The following is a 26436-nucleotide window of genomic DNA, read 5'->3' on the forward strand; positions in this document are numbered from 1 at the left end:
CGAACGTAGAATTCATCATATATCACATATCTCTTTATGTCTTATTTAGCCATGTATGTCACTCATGCCTTTTTAAAGAAAGAGGATGGGGCTGTGATATTGAAATTGTATATTTAATCTTAGATTTATTTATGTGTTTCTTCTTTTTTTATATACTCTGCTTTTTTTGTAATTCATACTGTGTGTTTATCTAAATATAGTAAATATCTGTCTATCTCTCTACTTTGTAATACTAGGTATATTAATTATTTTCAATTAGAAGTACCTTTAAATTCTATTTTGAAATGGCAATATTTCACTTTTATACAAATGGTAACCCTGAAAACTTGTAATGTTTCCAGCTTAGGAATTTTCACCCTTAAACGAGGTGAATATATTCTTGATGTGCAAGATTTCAATTTTAATATATTCATCTATTTTATTTTTAATTTACCAATCAATCAATCAAAATTATTATATTGTTTTTATATTGAGTCAGTTTTAGACTAAAATATTTGATAGAAACTATTGAAACAAATGAAAAAAAATTAAATATATGGAAAGTGGTCTCAGTACCCATATCAAATATTAAATTTTTATCAAAATTTGATAAAAAATTAAATGTTACTTAATTTTTCAAATGGATTTCTACAACGTTTGGTGCAAAAGTATACCATGATACTAAGTCACACTATTATATTTTTTTACAACAGTAAAGAATGCAACAGCCTTGATAATATGCATCATATAAATAAAATCCTATTCTGTGTCTTGAAGAACTCCCCAAATTAGAATGATTATTTTGAGACGTTGTTTAAATATACTAAAGTGTTGGAAACCCCTAAAAAAATAAACTTTTTAGTTCCTCAAACTTTACCACTTTTATCCAAATTACCATATTATATCCGTCAAATATGATTTGTAAGTATAATATTAGTTTATAATTAAAGCTTAACTTAGAACTATTTTTTAAACATATTCGTTGCAAAATGGATTAAAATAAGTATTAAACTCACAAAATGTTAGTGTCCATAGACAATTGACGTAAATCAGCTGTCCAATTCGGTTCAAGTTGTTATAGGTGGCAGCACAGCGTCACGTGAATTTTCATGGCGCTGAAGGGCTAGACCCGATTTGTCTTGTGATTTCGCCAAATTATTAGCTGTTTTAAAGAATTATTATAAACAGCATTAATATTTAAGTCACAGGTGAGTACTGTAATATGTTAACTTGCGTAGTGTGCACGAAAATGCATTGAAATGTTATTACGCGCGACTTGAAACTCGAAAGTTAGTTGTGACCGTGAATGTAGGGTGGTTTCGGGGTGTGTTTTTGGGATAATGGGAGACCGGCGCCGGGATGTCTGAGCGCCAGGCGGGCGCCGACCATTCGTAGCGGATATTGATTCACTGCACGTCCCCGTCGCCTTACAATTTGTGGCAAAACATCAGATCGCCTCTTGCTCCCGAGACCTGAAGACTAGTTTTTTGTATTGTAAAATCGATTATTCCACCAAAGTAAACAATTTCTTTGTCGATAGACATGTAGTTGTGAGGTTTGTGTGTATTTTTAAGTGATTTCAATTAATTAATAGTGAGTGCTGATCTGATTCAGGAATATGTTTGTTTCAGTACCTAATATGTCTGAGTACTGGCTTATTAGCGCTCCAGGCGACAAGACCTGCCAACAGACATGGGACACCCTGAACAATGCCACCAAGTCTGGCAACCTCAGTGTCAACTATAAATTCCCTATCCCTGACCTTAAGGTAAGTGAAATATTCATATCTTATTTATATAGACCTATATACATGTATTTTAATATATAATTTACTTTAATATTTATATCCTGTACTTAAGGCTATGAATCTATTGTTTTATGTAATATTTCTTTTAAAATCAAGTTCAACAACATTAATTTCCACAGATAATTATATGTATTTATTTAAATAATTTAGAGACAAATTAATAAAAAAAATATGATTAATAATGAATATGAATAAAACTAGAATAAAAACAGTCTCATCACAATAAAATTATTATTTCTGTTAAATAATTATTAATATAATTTTTCATATCAACTATAACGAACTATAACAAAAATTAATGAAAATTGTTTATTAAAACTCATAAACACATATTTCCGAAGGCTTGGTAATATTTGATCAGACCTCAGAATTTAGCTCTATTTCTAGCCATATCTAGGAACAATCATTTTAACATTTCTATGCTTTTCTATTCTAAACAATAATATAATTATAAGTACAATAAAATCTATATTTAATTCCTGACTAAACAATTAAAGTGAGAATATTTATTGACTCATGATATCGTTAGTTACTTATGTTAAATATATAAATTATTATAATTTTTGCCTACACTTTTTTATATAATATAAATAAATATTCAAATATCTTCCAGGTGGGGACACTGGATCAGTTGGTTGGGCTGTCCGATGATCTTGGTAAGCTTGATGGCTTCGTTGAAAGTGTCACGAGAAAAGTGGCACAGTACCTTGGCGAGGTATGTATTATTTTATCTTTTTTTCAAATGTTATCTTTAGTGTGTCATAGATTATAAATAAATTTAATGAGTTAGCTACTGATGTGTGAATATAATTGATTTTGTAATAGAGTTTGTGGGTATATTAGTCTAATCCTATTGATTGAAGAAGAAGAAGAAGACAAAGAAGATTGCCTTGTAAGATGTGTTAGGGTTGAAGAATCTTTTTTTAATTCAATAATGTTGTACCCTAAAATAATTAGAAAACCTTATTAATGAAAATGTTAAACAATATTTTTATGCAAACCTACTTATGATACAGTGTTATCCAGTCGAAATGCTTGCTTTGTAAAAAATGGGAAAATTTTAATATTTATATTCTTATATATATATAAATAGATATATATCATTTATATTCTTATTATTCACTGAATAAATTACATTTTCATTGGAAGGGTGAGATTAGTCAGTGAAAATACAAAGTATGGAGTCATATATTAGTCTTCGAGAATGGCAATACATTAGGTGTGTTGCCATTGTGTTATAGGTACCACTGGCATAGTAACCGTAGCCGACATATACAAACAGTACCATGAACATAAATTCATCAGTGCCTGGTGGGTCAGGCAGGCCATTTGTTATTAAATCTAATTACAAAAATAGTAACTCAAGTTCTGTTAAATATTACAAAAGAAAATATTAAAAAAAAATTTGTGGTTACAAAATAAGATGGTAACTGAAATTACGTAAAATTAATTTTCATAAAGAAAATATTTATAAGAAATTAAAATGTCTATTGCGGTTTTAGTAGTGAAGCATTTTTTTTAGATTTTTTTTAATTTATAGGTACTCGAAGATCAACGTGATAAACTTCACGAGAACCTGATGGCAAACAACAGTAAGTACATAATTTTAATTTTATGTGTAATTTTTATTATACATGGCACTAAACATTCATTTGACATTTTTCAATAATATTTTTTATAAAAATATGCTGAGATTGAATTTTAATTTATTTAAATTGTTTAGTGCCATTCAATTTTTATAAATATAAATATTTAATGGAACATATAAATAGTTTTCCAGACGCAAGGAATCATTAAAAATGTTTTGAAGATAAATAACGATTTAAATATAATTTTGCATGATATTAAGGGAAGTTAGAGAAAAAAATATTATCAAGGCATGATATGAATCTTTCTAGAGGCAGACAATAGACTGCATTGCGAGTCTATGACTTTGCTAGCATGAAAGAACTAATTTTAATTAAGTACGTATAGAAATGGACTGATGTAGACATAAATGAAATTAAAAGCACAGAGTAGTGCGAAAAATTAAGCATGTGTCGCTCAATATCGGTGCTCTATTCAATTATCTATATTTTTTTTCTGTTCTTCCTCTAAGTTGTACTTTTTTGTTAACACGTTTATAAATATTTTGCATGTAATTTATTTATTAACTACACTATTGAATATACAAGTAAACAGGTTTTATTTTATTTTTATATTTTTTAATCTGTTGCAATTATACGATTGCACTGTATAAAAGAATGTTTATATTGTTTTTTTTTTATTTATATTCTATACAATCACACATTAACAGTCATTTATCTCACAGTAATCACAATTTTAATACACCCAGCACTAATTATGTACATATTATCACTTATGTATATAAAGTTAACGAATCTTTAATATCTTAACCATAATAGTGACGATGTAGTTTAAAAAAAATGAAGCGACTAAATATATAACCTCTTCCTTTTTTGAAGTAGATTTAAAAAAACATAGTAAGATTCGTTGACTACCTTTTCTTGTGTTTAAAGGCTAAGAATGTTGAGTGGACAGTGTTTTTCGAATGTTTTCTTTTTATTTAGATACGAGGTTCGTTGACTCTATGACTGTATCGAACCTTTGCACTTTGCATCTTATAAATGTGTGAAATGTAAATAGTTGTATACAAATGTAAATATAAAAATTATGTGTTGCATTATAGTTTAATAGGTTTCAAATTGGACACATTAATATCGTCGTGGCGATGAAATTTCGTATAAATATAAATTGAAGAATATATTACGTTTTAATTCATTTATTTTAATTTTATACTTATATATCTTTTCATCCAAATACCCTAATATTTTGTTACCAGTTCTGCACCGGGTTTGCTCGGATGCTCATGATCTTTATTACTTTTGCACCTACCTAGTACAATACTGGATTTACTCAAAAATTTTATTAAACCATAGACAGCAGGTCCATGCCTTTTTTATTTATCGTCTTTTCTGTTTTATGGTTTCGTGGTTCCTGCCTATTTTTTGTTAATTACAATTCATTAGTTAGAGATAGATTATATAATTTTATTCATAATATTCCATTCTACAATTATTCTAAATTTTTTTTTTATAGTAATGTCACATTAACCATTGAAAAAAGATACAGAAAATTAGAGTTTAATGCTAAAGTTTTGGAGGGGATTTTTCAAAGAATATATTGTTATTCCAGCTTTGTACTAGGTTTGTGACATCAAGAAATGAATGTGAGTGAATTTTTCAAATCGATGCAGTGGTTCCAGATTTTAAAAGAATACGTAATATATATATATATATATATATATATATGTAATCAATTATTTCCCCTGGTTGTTGCGGGTGCTAATGGCCGGCGGTAATCACTTACCATCAGATGAGCCGCATGCTCGTTTGTCCCCTATACTATTAAAAAATATACGTTTTTTTATAATACTTGTATAGATCGTCAGCATGTGTAAATAGTGACATGATACAAGGAACGGCACACGGCTTTGTTTGTTTTCTGTCATGAATTATATGTTCATATAAGTGACATGTGTTTAGAATTTAAACTGTATATATATTGAGATTGTTAGTATTTGGCGTTGCATTTCAGTGTCTGAGAAATGGAAAAAAGTTTGCGGAAGTGAGTAATATTCGTAGTGTATGTTAGCTTCAAGTTTATTGTGCTAGCTTATTTGTCGCTTATGAACCGCGAGAAATATATATAAGCTAACTAAGCTATTTATTTGTATGTATTATTTTATATGCGACATTAAAAGTGAAAATAGAGTATGATATCTTCAATAAGTTTGCGTTTATTATGTACTATATATATAATTATATAAACTAAATATAAAATAATAATACTAAATAGTAATAATACAAAATAAGACACCAAATAGTATATATACCAAGTCGAAATCCAGTGATTGTAGTTATTTAAAACTACAATCACTACATTTCGACTGAATAAATTTTCCCACTATGAAATTTTTAATAAGTATGCGTTTATTATGTACTTTATATATATAATAATCTAAATATAAAATAATAATAATACATAATAAATCACCAAACAGTGTACTAAGATGAAATCCAGATATTGTAGTTCTTCAAAACTACAATCACTGCATTTCGACTTGAACTTTACAAATTTTCCCACTATGAAATCTTTAATTAGTTTGCGTTTATTATATACATACTATATACATAGTAAACAAAAAAGAAAAATAATAAAATAAATAAATATGTGGTATATACATAAAATATTAGTCACCAATATGTATACCAAGTGGAAATCCAGTGTTTGTAGTTGTATAACTACACTTATTGGATTTCGACTTGAATACAACTGAACTCCCCAAGTAAAATAAAATTAAAATTGTTCAATCAATTGATCAACTTAAAGGTTTAGTTTCAAATTTCAACTGTATTACTTCGTGAGAATAGTTCAGTTTTAAATATTTGTTTTTATTATTGAAATTTCGACTTTACCTAGCTTGTAACTTGGTATATATTAAATATTGTAATTTCGACTTTATCTCACTTATGAATTGGTATATATTACAACTGCGCCTGTATAGATTTTATTTATTTCAGCATTATACTCTATTCGTTTTATATTTTCAATTACACAAGTTGGAAGTTCTAACTACGAAATTGTGACCGAGGTCATACGTCCTAATGTGACCAGACGACCCGTTTTGAACGGGACTGTCCCTTTTATGATTACGACTCCCGGTGTCCCCGAAGTGGCACCTGGGACGCGAAATTGTCCCGTTTTCGGAAACTGCGAAAAGTTGTGTAGTCGGCCGATTGTGAAGTTGATAAGGTGAATATAAAAAAACGTTGCAAGAGTGTCATTCTTACATAAAATCTTCACTAGCTATATTAAAGCAAATCAACATATTTACTTATATTTATCGGGTATATGTGTTTCATTCATAACTTTTAAGCTAACTTTTTAAATTTTTTTTCATTGACTTACTGTTAATCGACCTGTATGAAACGATGTCCCGTTTTGTGTCAAAGAATAAATGGTCACGTTATACTTAGCTGAATTAGGCACTAATTCATCCATCACTGAATAATATATCGTGTGAAATTGTTTTCTTTTTCAGTATTTATTTGTAGTTTACTATAATTATTCCGGTAATATATGTCGTCGGTTAAATATAGAAATCGCAGTATTCAAAATGTACATTTTTGTAAAGTTTTTTTTTTTAATTTATCTAAATTATTTTTTCTTTAAAGTTTTGAATTTACATATAAGTATTATATATCATTTTAAAAGTATTTAGATAATGATTAAGACGGCGTGGTTAATTTAATTGACTTATATAAAAGGAGGCAATTCTAGCTTCTAATTTTGAAAAATGTCATTTTTCTATTTAATGGACGATATATATATATATATATATATAGATATATCGAATTAGGTTTCCTTTCATTACTTAAAGGATTTATATGTATATTTTTGTATGGTTTATTATAAATCCTTTAAGTATTAATTAAATTTATATTATATTCTGTATTTATGTATATTTGTATAAATAGCAGTTAAACGGATGCATCTTAACGTGTAACAATAGTTAATAATAATAACCCTGGACAATTCACACAGCGCCATCTAGGTCCAACCTAAGCGGAGATTATCATATGGGTACTAAACAACTGATATAAATACAAACAAAATAGACATAGAAAACACCCAGACCGATACAAACAATCATACTCATGAATACAAATGTTTGTACCGTGCGGGCAATCGAACCCGCGATCATTGGTTGTAAAGCGGTGTGCTAAACCGCTAGACCATAGAGGCCGTCAATATATATATACCTCGGTGATATATAAATTATTTAGGTAGTTGTGTATATTAGTAGAAATATCTGTTACACTGTTACAATGATTTTAAATTTATTACAATATTACAAATTAAATGACATCATTTAATTTGTAATATTGTTTCCGCACTTTGAATGAATGAATATCATTCAGGATGTAATTATATAGCTCTAGATTTGTAATGAGTATTAAATATTGTTTGATTCGCATTTTCTTTTATTTAAGTCACTTATATTATTGAATACAAACTAGATTTGAACTTTAGTACTTACTTAATTAGGACTATATCTGTTTGTGTTTGTTTACTAGCGGATGACATTTTTTACCGTTCAGATAAAGTTAAAATCTATACCCTATACAGTCAACCCTCCTATAACGCGGTGAGTGCGTACCGCGTTGTATGGAAACCGCGCTATAAGAAACTCGGATTTAACCGTACAAACCAGGCTAATTCGTAGCGCGTTCTATGGAAACCGTCTATCGCGTTGTATGGAAACTGCGCTATAAGAGACTCAGAATTACAAATCACATCATTCGTACCGCGTTATATGGAGACCAATAAATACAAAAGACAAGATAAATTATAAATTATTTTTATTGAATTGAAGAGTATGAACTCTTCAATTCAATAAAAATAAGGCAATGATGAAAAAAATGAAACAAAAACTAAACTAAAAAACTGTTTTCCAACAAAAACAAAAGAAAGACTTTTGTAAAATGATGTAATCTTTCAACACTCATCCTCACTGTCAGATATATAACTCGCCTTCTTTTAATGGGCAAAATGTCTTCCTCACTTGGTTGATCTTCACATTGGTTTTAAGCGGCTAAGACATAAGCAGAACGTAGTTTTTCTATAGTTCACGCGACAATGTAGTCAAAAGATCACATATATATCTTTCATGTTACAGTTTCGTTAGACACACACACGCATGGCACGCTGTCGATGCGAAACTATTTAGTTAATAGAAGTGGAAGATAGCGCATGAGGAGCCCCACCCGTGAACCACGCTGATATAAACATATCCAGTTAAAACCATTCATTGGGTGCACGGAAAGAACTGATGGGACGTTGTTGAACGGAAACCGCGCTGTAAGAGTACCGCGTTATAGGAGGGCTGTCGCAATTTCAGCTCCGCGTTATATGGAAACCGCGTTCTGAGAATACCGCGTTATAGGAGGGTTGACTGTATAAAATAGAAGTTAAATTATAGTATACTAGCTACTCGCCCCGGCTCCGCACGGATTTACATGTATTATATATAAAACTTCCTCTTGAATCACTCTATCTATTACAAAAAAACCACTTCAAATTCCGTTGCGTAGTTTTAAAAATTTAAGCCTACATTGGGACGGACAGAGAGCGACAGCGACTTTATTTTATACTATGTAATGAAGAAGCATGACACTAAAGTCCGCTGGAATGGCAACGCATGAGTTGTATCACGGGTGTCTCATGATAACGTGATGTCCGTAGTGCCATTCATGTATGTAGTCTCCTACATTACGGTTATAACTTAACATCAGGTGGGCTGTCAGCTTGTTTACCAATTTAATTACATTAAAAAGTTTGTAAATAGTAATATATAGAATCTCTGAAAATATAGTAAAACAGTAATAATGATATTGTACACAGAAATATATTTACAGAAAGAAATAGAGCTTGGCTGAAATATGCTAAAAAATTTCCTGCACCTTCCACATTCGCGTCCACATATAGGGAATTTTGTAATTATTAGTCATAAAAAAAACAAATAAAGCTGTATACGCACTGTTTTTGTCAATTAATAAAAAAAAAATTTTTTTTTAATAATTTTTTATATATAATCACCCGGGGCTATGGCCTCCCTCCGCACCCCCACGCAATGCCACTGCATTATGCATACCGCAGTGTACATATCTACTTCCTGTCATACTACATTCTGTCTACCTTCAGCGCTAAACATACCATACACATATCATAGAGCGACTTAGAAACATTAATAAAAACTTAACTAACAAAAGGTTATTGTCAAAAATATTTTACAATATAAAATAACCTAACAAAAAATAAAGGAATGAAATAGCCTTTCTCCAAACAAGTAAACTGTAAATAATATATTATTTTATTATTAATCAAATTACCTTAGAGTACCTATAGTAAATATTCTTATAGAGTATTAACATAAAATCCCATACAGCTATTAAGCGCCCGTCGTCCTTCTTCGCCTTGCAATATTGTGTATCTGTAGCATTACGTTTGCGCGGGAAAATAAAAAATAACTGTCACAAGACTTGACTGCAGACATACTGTTTTGTCTATAACTAACTTCTAATAAAATATATATAAAAATGAAATTACGTTTATATCCCCGCTAAAACTCAAGTACGGCTGGACCGATTTGCCAATTTTGGTTTTGAAATATTTGTAGAACTTCAATGAAGGTTTAAGTGGTGAGAAAATATGAAGAAATTGCATGGAAAATGTTAAAAACAACAATTTTATTTTCATGCACAAACTGTCAAATGCTGTCAAATAGGGTGCGTTCAGAAGTTTATTGCGTAACTAAACTTCAGAAAATCTTTATTTATTTGTTTATTTTATTAAGATTATTTGATATATTACTTTTCTGAGGCGAAACGGAGTTCGTGGGGTCAGCTAATACAATATATTTATTAATTATACGACAACCTAAGTATTAATATTACGCCTAATGTTTCACATTTTTTTTCTGAACGGTCATCAAAGTCATCATCATTTCCGAACTTGCTGAAGATGCGATTCATAATTACAATTATGAGATGTATATTTAGATTGTATAAGGTTCAAAATGTCTTTTAGTTGTAAGTTCACTTTCTATGTAATCGTTAGATCAAATGTAACATGCACAGATGTCTCGTAGGTATGATACTTGAGATATACGATATCTTCATGTCATAGATAATCGCAATCACTGCCTCACAAGACATTCATAGCTTAGCCATGTCAAGCTTTAAAAAAATTACGTCTTATGCTTTGCGCTTCTTTATATTTTATTATTATATTGTCTTATTTATTTTGTATTATTATATATTCTTTTATTTTGCTCCTTCCTAATACTGTCCTGTTATTTTTTTTAACTCCGTGAATAGTGAGGTGTTTAACGTTTAATAAAACTCGAGAATATGCGAGAATTAATGATCCATTCAATGAATTTTATTCTTGTAGTTTACGTAACTCAAATACAAGAGCATAAACAGTATTCAAATAACTTAACGGCTGTAATAAAATAGGAAATGTGAATTTGACGTTGATTAAATTAATCTGACGCATCTAAATTAACGATTGGCAGCGATTGTAATGATTATGATAATTCGGCTACTAGAAGCCTAAAGCATATTGAGTTGCCACAAAAATCTGCCGACTCTAGGCATCGACTCATATGCTGATCCTGGGGGAGGCGAACCGCCACCCACACCCACGTCCCCCGTGTGCGATTCGGCCTTCTCTGAGCACCACGGCTGCTGGCCATGTGAGCACCGAGAACATTCTGAATGCGAGGTTTCCCAGCACTCGCAACCCTCAAGCGGACGGAGCTCACCGCGGTGGGACGAAGAGGATGAAGAGGAAAGGCCACACCACGTCCTAACGCAAGGTCTAGGAATTAACAAACCTGACCCACATACAGAACGAGTTTAAGACTATTTACTGGATATCAAACTAAATCTTTCAATTACAATTATGATATCAACTGTTTGAAACGTTAGACACGATACGACCAGTAAAAAATCTTAAGCTACACCTATAGGCCTATTAAATCATCTACGTACTGCGCTGCCTGTTTGGATACTTGGAAAACCGCGTAAATTACAAATTTATGGTCAACGGCAGTGATTGCGTTTATTCTTCCTCACTTTACACTTCATTTCCGAAACACTAAGCTATATTTGTTTTCATCTACCACACAACAGATGGCGCTGGACGTATTGATTTTATTGGAGCGCTATCCTGAATTTTTCTGTTGTTTATCATTTCGTGTTTTGTAAGTCACTTTGGAAGTTTAGGGTGACGCCGTGGCCATATGTTTAGGTGAAAGGTATCACGAGTGGTATGACACCATGCAACGTATGCAAGTGCAGCTTTGGAATTTTCAGTGCTATCTAAAAGACGTAGTTAACACCAGGCATTCCTTGAACATTAATGGAAAATGTTTGGGAACGCTCACGTAGATGCTTGACCATGTAAATGTACTTCACGTAGCTTTTTAAGATAAATATTGTATCATTGTTTTCCTTTGCTTTATTTATATATTTAATATTGTCAATGTTGTGTTCTGTTTAGTTATTATTTATAAATTAATTTAATGTCTATTGCAACGATAACCTGTTTTAATTTATTAGTTTTATGAAAATATATACTTACGACGGTTTTGCATTTGGCGCTCGGTAGGGATGCAAGATTTTTGGTGTTTGTTTAGTGGAAATTTTCCTCCTCTATATAAGTTTATACGATTTACGATAATCGGTCAACATACTATGACCTATGAGGTTAGAGACCTAAATTGAGGTAGCGAGATCTTATCAGTTTTTAGTGTTCTTAGTTTGGCAACTCTGATAACTGGGTAGGCGATTGTTTATGCTAGGTAGGGATGCAAGGTTTTTGGTCTTGTTTAGTGGAAATTTTCCTTTATATACGATTTAGATCTACGATCATCGGTCAACATACTATGACCTATGAGGTTAGAGACCTAAATTGAGGTAGCGAGAATTTATCGGTTTTTAGTGTTCTTAGGTTGGCTACCCTGATAACTGGGTAGGCGGTTGTTATAACTAAAAGCTATAAATAAACCTTTTAATGAAACATTGTTGGCTCATAACCTTGATCTTAATAATAACCCGTCCTTCACCCGTGTGTAGTTTGAATTCCCAAACAAACACCATAACTATGCGTGTGTATATATTATAATAACACTAGCGGACTTGGCAAACGTTGTTTTGCCATATTAATATTGACATTAAAAATAGGGGTTAGTGATTTAGGGTTGTATGTATTTTTTAATGAAGAATCATAAAAAAATTTGTATAAATCTTGTCCAAAAAAATATAAATGCTTTAGGGTGGACAACCAAACATTTAGGCGTATGAAAAAATAGTTCTTAGAGTACACTTTCTTAGAGTTAGACCCAGTGAATATTACAACAGAATCACAAAATTTCATATGAATCAGTCAAGCCGTTTCGGAGGAGTTTTGTTATATAAAATTCTCGTGTATTTACACGAGAATGTTATATATTAGATACTACATGTATACTTATAATCTATTTACATATGTCACTTAGGAAGTGTATCTTTCAAAGTGAAAATTCGCTTTGTCTTAACCTTTTATTATAAATTCTTATTTTAAGCAAGGCTCAGTGGTCTAGCGATTTGGCATGCTGCCTTACGTTCCAATAGTTGCTGTTTCGATTCTTCGCGCGATACAAACATTTGTATTAATTAGTATGATTGTATGTATTGGTCGCGATCAGTTGCTTCGGACCTATAACACAAGCTCTGCGTAGCTTTGGACTAGATGACGCTGTGTGAAGAAATAATTTTATTTGGAGTAAAGTAAACTCCGGAACTAAACTACGGTTTTGAGAAATTCTATTAATTTCTCTTTAAATGGAACTTTATTCCAGACTGACATAGGCTATATATTGTGTTAATTTATTAAAAAATATTCTAATTCAAATTCAAAAATCATTTATTCATGTAGGACATTTTAGCCGCTTATATATTTTTAATATTCCCGGAAAAGTTATATAGATCGGTTCAGTTATGTAGATCCAATTGAGAAGATCATGAGAATAAATGTAACGATAACAAATATGTATTTGTGTCGTACTAGGATTGAACACGCGACCATCGGAAAGTGAAGCAGACTAAGGAAGTGCTAAACTTTGTAAAAATTTTAAACCCTGTTTTTTTTAATACCAATCATAGTGTATATGGTATGGTACTGAGGTCGACTTTGTAAAAGTCTCGCCTATTTTAACCGGAATGTAAGACAGGTTAATATTATATTTTTTTTTATTTCTTACTTAAAACCTTAAAAGGGTTTTAAGTTAAATAGGGTTTTAAGTGTTGTACCAATTGTTGTGTTTATATTACTGAGGTAAACTTTATAAAAGATCGTCTTGCCTATTTTAACTGCAAAGTAAGACAGAATAAGGAAGTTCTAAACCAAGTCATATTTTTAATTCTGTGCTCACTTAAAACTCTGTTTTTTTAATACCAATCATTGTATTTATTGTACTGAAATAGACTTCAAAAGTCGTCTGCGTCGGTATCTTAGTTTCTCCTATTTCAACCGCCAAGCAGCTTGCATTGTAAGCTGTTTCGGTTAAAGGGTTAGATATGGCAGTGAAATCATGGTGTAAGAGACATCACTACGTTTACCACTTACCATCAAGAGGGCTGTGTCATTACAATTACATAAAAAAATATGACTCTACACGTCATCTTTACGCTGGCGGGGCATCAGTAGAGGTATGTTCATTATAAGATGACCATGGTCAGTTAGTCAAGTCAGTCAGCCCATGGTTACAAATTCACCAGAAATGTATCGAGATGGTTTCCAGGAACCGCGTGGATGACATGATACTTTGCTAGCCATGGGGTCAAAAGACCACGTTTCTAACAATCTCCTTCCCCCACAACCTAGATTGAGATAAATTAACGATGTGGCAGTCGAAGCTAGGTTAAGGCACAATATAATAACCTCAAACTTACGTATTTGTAAGTAACCGTCAAAGATCTCTATCTCTATAAACAGTTCGTAATAAATAACTAAATGATATTAATATAGCTGTTAGATATAGTAGGGCCAGTATTTATACTCTTATTATTGTATAAGTATAGAGATAATGTTTGCGATAGCAAATAGCCAAATAATGCATTTAAAAATAAAATTATAAAATTTAAATATGGAACATCACGTATAGATCACTGGTATTATTTGTTTTTCTTTTATACAATTTTTCACTTCTCGAACATTCCGCGGCGTCACTATTATATTCAGCGGACAATAAATTCTAACCATTTCTTTTTTCAATAATATAAACATAGCGATATACCTCCAGCAAACAGTATAATAACGGCATCGGCCTCTGCAATAGTATTCTAAATAAGACTAACTGAAGAGGACATTAAAATTATTAATATAGTCAAAGTTGGCCTTATATTATAGGAAGAAATGTACCATAGTTTAGATATTACGTATTGTGGCATATTCTCCGGAATAAACCCTCAATATATTAAAAAAAAAATAGAAATTAGTAATAGACATAAACAATTAATAATTATGTCTGCAGAAGAAGTCTTTTTTACTGTTTTTTTTTTTATTTTTCCCGCGCAAACGTATTGCGCCACAGATTCACAATATTGCACGGCGCGCAGCCGCAGTAGGATGACGAGCTCGTCATAGCTGTATGCGATGTTAATACTAGTATGAGTATTAACTACATGTATACTGTATAGAAGCTTTGCATTAATTAATTGTATAGAATGTTCTGTATTTGAAATGTAAGAGTGCATGTATAATTTGGCATGGTTATTTGATATTTGCATGTATTGTATTTAGTTTTAAAGTCTCTTTTTATTTGAATGATGTTATGTTCGTGTTTAATGTATCGATATATATAAATGCACGATTGTAGCTAGTAATTGTATAGAGATTAATGTTAAGTTTTCGTTTTAGATAAAATAGCTTTTTTTCTGTTTTAGCACTATTGAAAATTATTATTTTTAAGTTATAACTCTTTATTATGATGTTGGTTCACACTTCGTGTTATGTACATTGTGAAATGTGACCAAATAATTTACGTGTTATGTGAAATTGCATTTTATGAAATCTTTAGAAAATTTAATAAAATTGCACTTAATTTACTTCATTACAAAGTTGAATTTTGAATATTCGTGTCCTTATTGTTTTCAGAAATTTAATTAAATAATTTGAATTTTAAGCTTATTGTAATTAAGTTCAATTTTATTTTTCTTGTATAGTCCAAGAGCTATGGTCCAGATGAATTTAAAGATTGAATGAAAATGTTTTTATATTTTACTATTATTATACTTACATACAAAAATTAATTCATAATTCCATTCCAAAGAACTTGGCTATCGTCTTTGTAATTGCTATGTATGTAAATGAGGTGTTAAAAAATCTATTTTACAATAAAAAAAATACTATTTTCATTTTATGTCAGTTCTTTTCAATTGGACAAGGTAACTTAACTGGTCAGTGGGGATAGTGAGTAAGAGAAAAATAAAAAAAAAATGTGATAATTTTTATATTTATAAATGACCAGCGATCCGTCCCGGCTATGCACGAGTGTCAATTTCAGTATAACTTGGGTTACATTTTAAAGTTTTATAAGGGATCTATTTATTTCTAGTAATAAACATAGCCTATCTTACTCAAAGATAATGTAGCACACTACTAGTAGAACAATTATTGAAATCATTTAAATAGTTACTCAGAGATAACATAGCATTTTTAGAATTGTTGAAATCGGTCCAATAGTTTTTGAGTTTATTTGTTACAAAAATACAAATGTTTCAACTTTATAATATATACGGCCAAGTGTTTTGGAATTGGATTTTCATTTTAAATTATTTCCTTTGACATGTACGTTTAAATTAAATAATATATATATTAAACGTTAATTATGACATACGTACATATCATAGTACCTTTAAGACTCGTAGAAATTAATTGACCAAATGGAATAACGTGTGTATGAATTGCAATCGAGTAGTTAATATAAATAATTAAAAGTTAAATTAAAATTTCTGTTGACTACTTAATTACGTTCTGACGGTCGGTGTTGGGTTTTGTAAAAGACAAAGAAAGTTCAGTTAAGTCAATTGGACGGCCAAATTAATTAATATGAAAGGTTCTATGGAAGTATCGTCATTTTACGCGGACGAAGTCGCGTGTGCAGCTAGTAATAAATATATAAGTCGTATCCGTCAGGCAGGACTTGGCCTTCAGCCGCTCCATAAGTCCTTCCGCGGGTTTGAAATTAGCTACATCTGTACTCGGCTGCTGTGTTTTGGTGAAGCTGTAAGGGCCAACATCATTAGAAATAAGTCATGTTTGGAATGCCATCTGCACTCGCCCTCTATAGTCCGGTTAAGCTGTGAAGGCCAGCTGCGGTCAACATTAGAATAGTCTGGAAAAAAGTCAAACATAGCAGAAATTAGGGATCTAATTATGTAACGAAGTTATTAATAATTGCAATTGTGAGTAATAAAAATTACATTTTTCTGACCTTCTTTTGGCCACGCGTTGCTCTGGCTATGGTTCTTGAATAAAAGAATATTGCGACTATAAATTGAGATGTAAGCTATCATATCTTTCAAGTTGCATCAATTGCACACAATGTGCAAATCAAATTGCAATCACATTCAATTGTAATCAGTTTTATAATACATTATTCCATAGAAGTTGTTTAATTAATTTCTGCGGTTTATATGTAGTACGAAATCAAGTGTGTTACTCTGAAATCGGAAGTGACAGAAGTGAGCAAGTGTGACAAACTTAAAACAAGTTTCTTGCTTGTTTCTTTCTTCTTGGTGTTACAAACTTGAAACACACAAGTCTCATACTCGTTCTTCTTATGATGAGTCTGCGTTCCGAATGAGTGGTAGAAATAACAATATGACTATTCAAAAGTGCTTGTATTATGTTTATTTGAATAAAGATTATTTATATTTCTGTTTCATTATTTCTATTTCTATTTCTTGTGTTTCAGGTGACCTGCCCACTTATCTGACCCGTTTCCAATGGGACATGGCTAAATACCCAATCAAGCAGAGCCTCCGTAACATCGCTGATATTATTAGTAAACAGGTACGTTGTATTTTTTTATTATAACACAGGGGACAAACGAGCATGCGGCTCACCTGATGGTAAGTGATTTCCGCCGCCCATGAGCACCCGCAACACCAGGGGAATTGCAAGTACGCTGTTGGCCTTTTAAAAAGGAATAAGCTCTTTTCTTGAAGGTTTCAATATCAGTAATATTATTTAATTGGCGTTTATTATAATATAACAGAGTTTAAACTAATAGTATATATAGTATAGTCTCAGGAGAAAACCTTCCTTTATAGAATTTATAGCCTTACCTATACAAATATAATGCAGTCAAATGTAGTAATTAAATAAATGCATTTTATTTTGTTATTATTATTTTGTCATTCGTTTTAATTTGCTTTTTCTTATTCTTTGTTTATATAATGATTTTATCTCCAATTTAAAGTATTTTTATTACAATTTATATATATCCAACTGTGAGCCTATTTTTTTTAATGGATTATAATGGAATGGTGCATCCGCCTGCGCTAACGGTATACGCTGGCGGGGCACCAGTGGAGGAAGATAAGATGAACAATGAGGTCAGGTCAGCTAGCCATCGCAACAAATTCACCAAGAATTTATCATGATGGATTCCAGGTGGTACCGCGTGGAGGTCAACCTAACATGGTACATTGCTAGCAATCCCCTTCCCCCAATGTTATTCTACTGTAATTTAATAATTAAAGTTATAAATTTTATTCTATACTATTCTAAGTTAATAATTAAATGTAATTATTTATTACAGTTGGGTCAGATTGACGCCGATCTTAAAGTGAAGTCCTCTGCCTACAACGCTCTCAAGGGCAATCTACAGAATTTGGAAAAGAAACAGATGTATGTATCTCCAACTGTTACAAAACGAGACTAACTTCTTAGCACTCCATTCCTCCGATCGATCCCCAGTCCAATTTAAACGGGGATAGAAATTACGAAAGCCTGAGCCGAAGTTCGAACCCCTAACGGTGCCCTCAGAATAAAGTCGTATCCGTCAGGCGGGAGTTGGCCTTCAGCCGGTCTATAAGTCCTTCCACGGGTTTGAAGTGCCATCTGCACTCGCGCCCTATCGTCCGGTAAAGCTGTAAAGGCCAGCTGCGGCCAACAGTATTAGATTAGTCCGAAACAAACAAAATCTGGAGGAATTAATAATATAGTAAATAATAATGTAAGAAATGAAAAAGTATTACACAAATATTGAATATCATAGAAAATAGACGACTGACAATTTTAGGACACTTGATACGGTACGATGACTTTATGAAAATTATTATTGAGGGAAAGATAGAAGGAAAGAGTGCGAGGGGTAGACCAAGGCAGAGCTACATCAAGCAAATTAAAGACAGAATTGGAGCCGTGTCGTATCAACATCTAAAGAGCACGATGGAAGATCATGGAAAGTGGCAAGAGCTCCACAGACAAGAGCGTGGCTCTTCAATTATGAATGAATGAGTAATAATGTGTGGATGTTTAATTAAAATATAAACTCTCAAATAGTTCACAGACAATAGTAAAACACTCAAATTTTAATTAAAATTGGGAACTGTTAATATTACATAATTTAAGCCCGGGCTTAAATTATGTAATATTAACAGTTTCTTTATCAGTCTAGTCTAGTAGTAGTCTATCATATCTCTTGCCACTTTTAAAAAAAATTACGGATATTTATAGGTTACAGTCAAATAATCTATGAAACTCCACAGACAAGAGCGTGGCTCTCAAATTATGAATGAATGAGTTAAATAATGTGTGGATGTTTAATTAAAATATAAACTCTCAAATAGTCTATAGACAATAGTAAAATCCTCAAATTTTAATTAAAATTGGGAACTGTTAATATTACATAATTTAAGCCCGGGATTTTGATATCTCTTGCCACTATTATAAAAAAAAATACGGATATTTATAGGTTACAGTCAAATAATCTGTGAGTATTTATTTAAAACGTAAACTCCACTAAATAGTCCATAGACAATAATAAACCCATAAATATTTGTTAACATTGGGAATTATTAATAATATTATTACATAATTTAGGACCGATTTTTAGATGATATCTCTTTATTCCAGCGGAAGCCTGCTCACTCGCAACTTAGCAGACCTGGTGAAGAAGGAGCACTTCATACTGGACAGCGAGTACCTCACCACTCTGCTCGTTATTGTGCCTAAGTAAGTATTATATTAACACATTATGAGGGGGGGCAGGCATTTGTACCCGTTCAGAGCATTGCCACTTATAGTCGTATTGCCACTTATAAGGTACTAGAACTCATTCAGAACATAGCCGTTTAAAAGCGTAGAAGGTATTAGTACCCGTTTAAATTAAGTAATTTTAAGTGACACGTGGGAAAAATATATATACATATAATATACTAGCTGTTCCCGCGACTTCGTGCGCGTGGAATTTAACTTTATTTTTCTAAAATAAAAGTAGCCTAAGTTACTCATTATTAGATCCTAGTTACCTGCCAAAAAAAGTCCCATCAAAATCGGTCCAGCCATTTTAGAGATTAACGGGAACAAACAGAGAAATAGACAGACAGACAAAAATTGTAAAAATTGTTATTTTGGTGTATGTACCGTATTCATATTCCGTATGTAGTAAAAAACGTTTATTTCAATATTACACACTGACACTCCACTTTTATTTATAGATATAGATATATTTAAAGATGTACTCCTTTTCAGCAATAAGTTAAATCTATAACGTATATAACATTTTTATAATTTTGTCCGTATGTGTGTTGTACAGATCAATGTTCAACGATTGGAATGCCAATTATGAGAAGATAACAGACATGATCGTGCCCCGCTCCACGCAGCTCATACATCAAGACAACGACTACGGACTGTACACTGTCACGCTCTTCAAAAAGGTAAGCAGCTGTAGTGGCTTGGTATATATACATAAATAAATAAATGAACCTTGAACTATTAACACAGCGCCATCTAGTCCCAAGGTGAGCAGTACTTGTGTTATGAGTACTGATAAAAATACTTATATATATATTTTTGTAAATACATACATAATATAAATAGATAACACCCAGATGTTATGAGTAGTCACGCACCACTGTCTGTACATCATATGAGTATGATTGATTGTATCAGTTATACTCATAAATGTATGCACCATGCGAGGAATCGAACCCTCGACCATTGGAAGCAAAGCGGTGTGCTAAACTGCTAGACCACTGAATTCGTCGAAATAATATATACTCTACAAATATAATTAAGATATATACTATCTGAATCGTATTTGTTGACCTTTTATTAGGAATTCTTTACACTTAGCGAGACGAGACTTCGCATCGCTTTTTGTGTTCTACCGAATATACAACGGACTATGTTCTGATGAATTGTTTGACATGATACTTACGGCTACCTTTTACCATCGCACCGCTCGCCTTCGACAGGGAATTCATCCCCACACGCTGGAACCTAAGTGGTCTCGGACAGTGCGGTTTCAGAGGAGCTTTCTCCCGAGTAGACTTAGATTGTGGAAAGACCTACCTGCCGAGGTTTTCTCGAGAGACTACAGCATGGGTTTTTTCAAGAAGGGTATATTAAGGTTTCTTAAGGGTCGGCTACACGCATGTGACACCCCTGGTGTTGCAGGCGTCCATAGGCTACAGTAACCATTTACCATCAGAGGGGCCGTATGCTTGTTTGCCACTTACGTGGTATAAAAAAAATGTATTTATGAAAAAAATCGATGTATTTATCAGTCATCTAGTACCCATAACACAAGCTTTAGCTAGCTTAACTTGGGACTAGATGGCGCTCTATGAATTGTCCCGAGATTATTATTATATTGTGTGGGTACAGGTAGCCGACGAGTTCAAACTGCATGCCCGCGAGCGTAAGTTCGTCGTACGCGAGTTCTCGTACAACGAGGCGGATCTCGTCGCCGGCAAGAACGAGATCACCAAACTCGTCACCGACAAGAAGAAGCAATTTGTGAGTATATTTCATTATTAATTTCTTAGAGTGGAACACACTTCCAGCTTCCGTGTTTCCGGGGAAATACAGACCTGGATTGTTCAAGTCTATGGTGAATAGATTTCTTCTGGGTAAGCAAACTATATCCTAGGTCTTGCCATTATTTACGTCGGCAAGGAGCCTTAAACCTACACCCGGGTCACAAGCCCCGGGAACTGCTCGACGTTTCCCTCTCTGCCACACGATGGACCCGGCACTGCACCGTTAATACATGGAATGGTTTTTTTTTCGGACTACTCTAATGCTGTTGGCCTCAGCTGGCCTTAACAGCATCACCGGACGATAGGGGGCGAGTGCAGCTGACACTCCAAACCAAAGGAAGGACTTACGGAGCAGCTGAAGGCCAACTCCCGCCTAACGGATACGACTTTAGTCTAAGGGCACTGCTAGGGATTCGAACCTCTTCTCAGGCCGTCGTAATTTCGATCCCCGTTTGAATTGCACGATCAATCTATCAATCCATTGAGGAGGCGATGGAGTGCTAAAAAGTTGGTCTTGTTTTTGTAAGAAATTTAAAATAATTGTTTTTCGTTTTCAGGGTCCACTGGTGCGATGGTTGAAGGTGAACTTCTCCGAATGCTTCTGCGCCTGGATACACGTGAAGGCGCTGCGTGTGTTCGTGGAATCCGTTCTAAGGTAATTCAGTTTACTATTTGTAAAGAAAAACAAATTAGATCTTGTCTATATTTCTATGTCAGATTGTTGCTCCGGGAAACCATCGTGAGAAATTCCTGGTGAATTTTCCACAATGGGCCAGCTGACCCGACCTCAAGTTTATCTTATCATCCTCCATTGGTGCCCCGCTGTCGTCAACCGTTAGGGGACTAGTGCAGATATCACTCCAAAACAAAGGACTTAAGGAGTGGCTGAAGGCCAACACCCGCCTGACGGATACGATTTTAGTCTGAGGGCACCGCTAGGGATTCGAACCTCGACGACGACGGGGGATTGATCGGCGGAGTGGACCAGCGCAATTTCATTTAGAACATCATTTAGTGCACATTACCAAAACGTTGGATATTTAAAAGAAAACGACTAGGTGTATTCTATCTACACACAGAGACGATACAAAGCAAGCTTGGCCTAAAATTCCCTTTTTTACCCAACATTCTCCATACAACAATATATTGAAAATGCGGCCTACCAGGCGATGGCTATCATTCACCATCAGGCTTTGTTCGATTCCTTTTTTATCCAACATTCACACAACCACATAAGATATTTCAGATACGGCCTACCAAGCGATGGTTACCGCTTACCATCAGGCGAGCCGCCATCTTGTTTGCCATTTGGATATTATATGAAATATTTCAGATACGGCCTGCCCGTGAACTTCCAAGCTGTGGTGATGGTACCGGCCCGCAAGAGCACCAAGAAGCTGCGCGACGTGCTGCAGCAACTGTACGCGCACCTCGACCACTCCGCGCAGCACCACGGCAACGCCGCGCAGGACGTGAGTACATATGTATATAGATACACTAGCTGTCCCGGGAAACGTTGTTTTGCCATATACATTAATAACGCTATAAAAAAATAAGGGTGAAAATTTAGGATTGTATGTATTTTTGTATGTTGTATCATAAAAAAATAGAAACTAAAAATTTTGTCTAAAAAATAAAAAATAAATTAGGGGTGGACTACCCCTAACATTTAGGGGATGAAAAATAGATGTTGGCCGATTCTCAGACTTACTCAATACGCTCACAAAATTTCATGAGAATCGGTCAAGCCGTTTCGGAGGAGTATGGGAACGAAAACTGTGACACGAGAATTTTATATATAAGTTAGATAGACAAGCCGACGTGCTGCAGGATGTTACTACCTTCAGACCCTCACTTCCAATGTATATTAGATATATGTAATGGTCGCCGAGTGGTCGAAATTCGATCATAATTAATTTAACGTTCAGTAAGACTATAGACAAAGAATATTAAAGACAAACAATATATTCCAATTTGACCACAGATTTTAACAATAAACAAAATAGTATATATACCTGCGTGTGACCAAAAAAATTACACACCATGTATAATTTTTTTTTACGAATTTTTATGCCTAATTAAAAAAATACATTTCTCTACTTAAACTATAAATGCTTAAAATTTCATACGCAATATTCTTAAAATGCGGTCAAAGTTTTCACTTCATGTATTAATATAATGATTATTGTTACAGAGCGCGGAGCTGGCCGGTCTCGGGTTCGGTTCTTCGGAGTACTTCCCGTATGTGTTTTATAAGATTAACATCGACATGATTGAGAAGAACGCCTAATTGTATGGAGATCGCCGTGTTCATTTAGGTAACGATTTGGTTATTAATTATTATTTATTTATTATATTATATATGTTTTCAACACGCTGGCTCGTAAAGTGGATCTAGACAAGACAAGCCCATAAAACACGCGTGCAGTGAAGTTATAATAATAATATATTCATTCACACAGCGCCATCACTATTTAGCTAAAGCTTTTTTGTGTACTAGATAAAACATATACATGATTATTAATTAGAAAACACCCAGACCGATACAAACGATCATACTGCATGAACACACGTGATGGTAAACAATAATCATTAACTTTCTTCTGTCTTACTTTCTTCATCTTCTTTGCCATTTAAATTTTTTTTTAATCATGTAAGACAACATTAATGTACCTTCTTCTTACATTTATTTATTTATTTATTCATTTTTTCCATCATAGAAATGGTATAAAGTTGATTATACATTGGAGCCGAACTCGCGGGAGTCCACAAAAGAATTGTCAGATGATTATTAACTATTATAGATCAGTGAGTAGAGTAGATTTGACATCGAATCGATGGTATCGAAAATCGATGAAATTAGATCCATTTTACAAGAAAGTGTGTTGAAAAAAAATTAAAAAAATCTTATTGTAGGTGCTGTTACCAGATTGCGCAGCCAACATCAGCTCCAACCAGACCCCACCGGGTCCGCTGTAGTCGCAATTAAATTGTACAATTATTTTATTTCACATATCTGCTGACATTACACAAATGTATAACTTATCCATGTAAAATAATCACATATTTTCATGTACAGAATAGATGTTATAAAATGTATGACATATTAAATATTTTTTCTTTGTGTGTTAAATAAATATGATGCAGGTTGTTAATATTAGGATAATTATGTCCTATTTATATATGTTATTTATTAATAAGACGCCATTATAGTTTGTTAGAATGCAATAAGGCGAAAATATCGAAGTTACTTCATTTTGTTAATGAACAAAACGAACGCAACATATTCTGTTCAGTATTAAAGTTGCGTGGCTAAATAGAATAGTTATCCATAAATCTGTAATATAAATGTTCAACATATGAAATAATTGGAGTTGCAAATGCTATGTAAATAATAACATTCCTCATTATAAACTCTTGTAGTACATAATAAAAATATTATTCAAGTTACTGTTTGTGAGAGTTTCATTTATTCCTTGCTTTATTCTTTAATTGATATAAGAGCAGTGGTTTAATATGGAGAAGGAACGCGGTGGACAGAGGAGCTGAAGTTTATTAGAGGAGGCCTGTTTTTTTTTTATTGGGGGGTTTTGACGCAGGTCGTCCTTGTATTGTGCTCGCTCTTATTCAAAGTTCGCTACCTAGACCCTAGGCCTATGTTTTAGGACAAGCTGATAAATCGAAGCAGAGAAATGTAAATAACCGACTGCAAACACTAAAAGTGGAACCAAACTGAAGTCCTGTTTTAAAAATAAAAAAATACAACATAATGAGAACCATCTCTTGTTTTTTTAGATCGCTTAAAAAAGTTACATATTAGAATAAAAGCTATAAATAAAAAGTTATTATCTAATACTGGGATAATAAATGATTAATATAGGATTTATGTAGATGAGGTTTTAATGTTCTCAAGTTTGACGTAAAGAAATTACCATATTGGTGGTGACCATGGAAGTGTGACCCAGTCGTTGCTGTGATAAGTGAAATACTGAGGGGATTTTAAACCACCCTCTGTTGGTCGGCAGTTATATTTTGAAAGACTTTCTCCCCTATGGGGTTTTTAACATACTCAAACTTAATTATGATGTGCCTGTTATATAGATAGTAAAAAATCACTAGTCTCTTTTTCTAGCCATAATGTTTGATCATCTTTTTCTGGCCACAGAGTTTGAGCATACTAATATTTTCAAAACTTAAGAGAACAATAAAATATAAAATATCTTGTATAAAAATATAATTTACAATTAAATATTACAACATAATATTTTATGCAATTGAAATTAAATAATTTTTAATTGAATGTTACATTACATATGATGGGAATTTCAGTAAATCTTTAGTTGTTTATTACAATGAATGGACATTTGTAAATACTTCTTATATATTTTAACACAAAAATTATTTTTTTACCTTGGGTATCTAACATACTATTATATAAAATTATGTATATATTATTATAATGGAAGTAGTAAACTCTAAACTTTTTGGTTTATAGAATGAATATCCCTATGCATTGGCAGTTAAATGTCAGTGCAATATACATATACTGCAGACAGATTACACAATTTTTAATTTTACATAATTTTTTTTTCTTAGTTTGCCTTTATACCATAGGCTTATAGGTAAAGGTAAGTTAAACTAGTAGGGTAGCCTTTCTCTGACTCAAGTTGGGGCATAAAAACAAGTTTGCAGTAGACCTGTAAACTAAACTGTGTATGAAATTATTAACAACAAATTAGTTTTATTCTATCATAATATTAATATTTTTGTCTATATCATTGTTATTCACTTTATTACATTAGTAATAAATTACCATTTAAATTAACATAAACATATGTAAGTTAAGCCATCTAGCATGTTTTTTTTCTGTCATTACCATATTTTTAGTTCTGTTTTCAGTTATATAGTCTTTTTTTTAATTAGGTTAGACCATAGACAATGATGATAAAAAACATTACATGCAACCAATACTGTCTAAGT

General features: G+C 32.6%; 1 protein-coding gene across 1 annotated transcript; it reads left to right on the top strand.

Annotated features, from left to right (window-relative positions):
* Positions 1 to 814: 814 nt before the first annotated feature.
* Positions 815 to 24911, top strand: LOC131854164 (V-type proton ATPase subunit C). Its single transcript, XM_059205294.1, has 13 exons — positions 815 to 900; positions 1611 to 1747; positions 2400 to 2501; positions 3327 to 3378; positions 17376 to 17473; positions 18225 to 18313; positions 19544 to 19642; positions 20226 to 20349; positions 21302 to 21433; positions 22014 to 22111; positions 22790 to 22928; positions 23651 to 23774; positions 24373 to 24911. The coding sequence occupies exons 1-12, from the start codon at positions 894 to 896 to the stop codon at positions 23744 to 23746; spliced, it is 1173 nt and encodes a 390-aa protein (XP_059061277.1). The 5' UTR covers positions 815 to 893; the 3' UTR covers positions 23747 to 23774; positions 24373 to 24911.
* Positions 24912 to 26436: the final 1525 nt, after the last annotated feature.

This window comes from Achroia grisella, unplaced genomic scaffold, assembly GCF_030625045.1.
Source record: "Achroia grisella isolate CSIRO2021 unplaced genomic scaffold, CSIRO_AGI_Agris_v1 utg971, whole genome shotgun sequence".
Lineage (NCBI taxonomy): Eukaryota > Metazoa > Arthropoda > Insecta > Lepidoptera > Pyralidae > Achroia > Achroia grisella.

Coding starts and splice junctions, on each gene's coding strand:
- LOC131854164 (XM_059205294.1), top strand. Junction 18,314..19,543: donor AATTTGGAAAAGAAACAGAT/GTATGTATCTCC, acceptor TCTTTATTCCAG/CGGAAGCCTGCTCACTCGCA. Junction 20,350..21,301: donor CTGTCACGCTCTTCAAAAAG/GTAAGCAGCTGT, acceptor GTGTGGGTACAG/GTAGCCGACGAGTTCAAACT.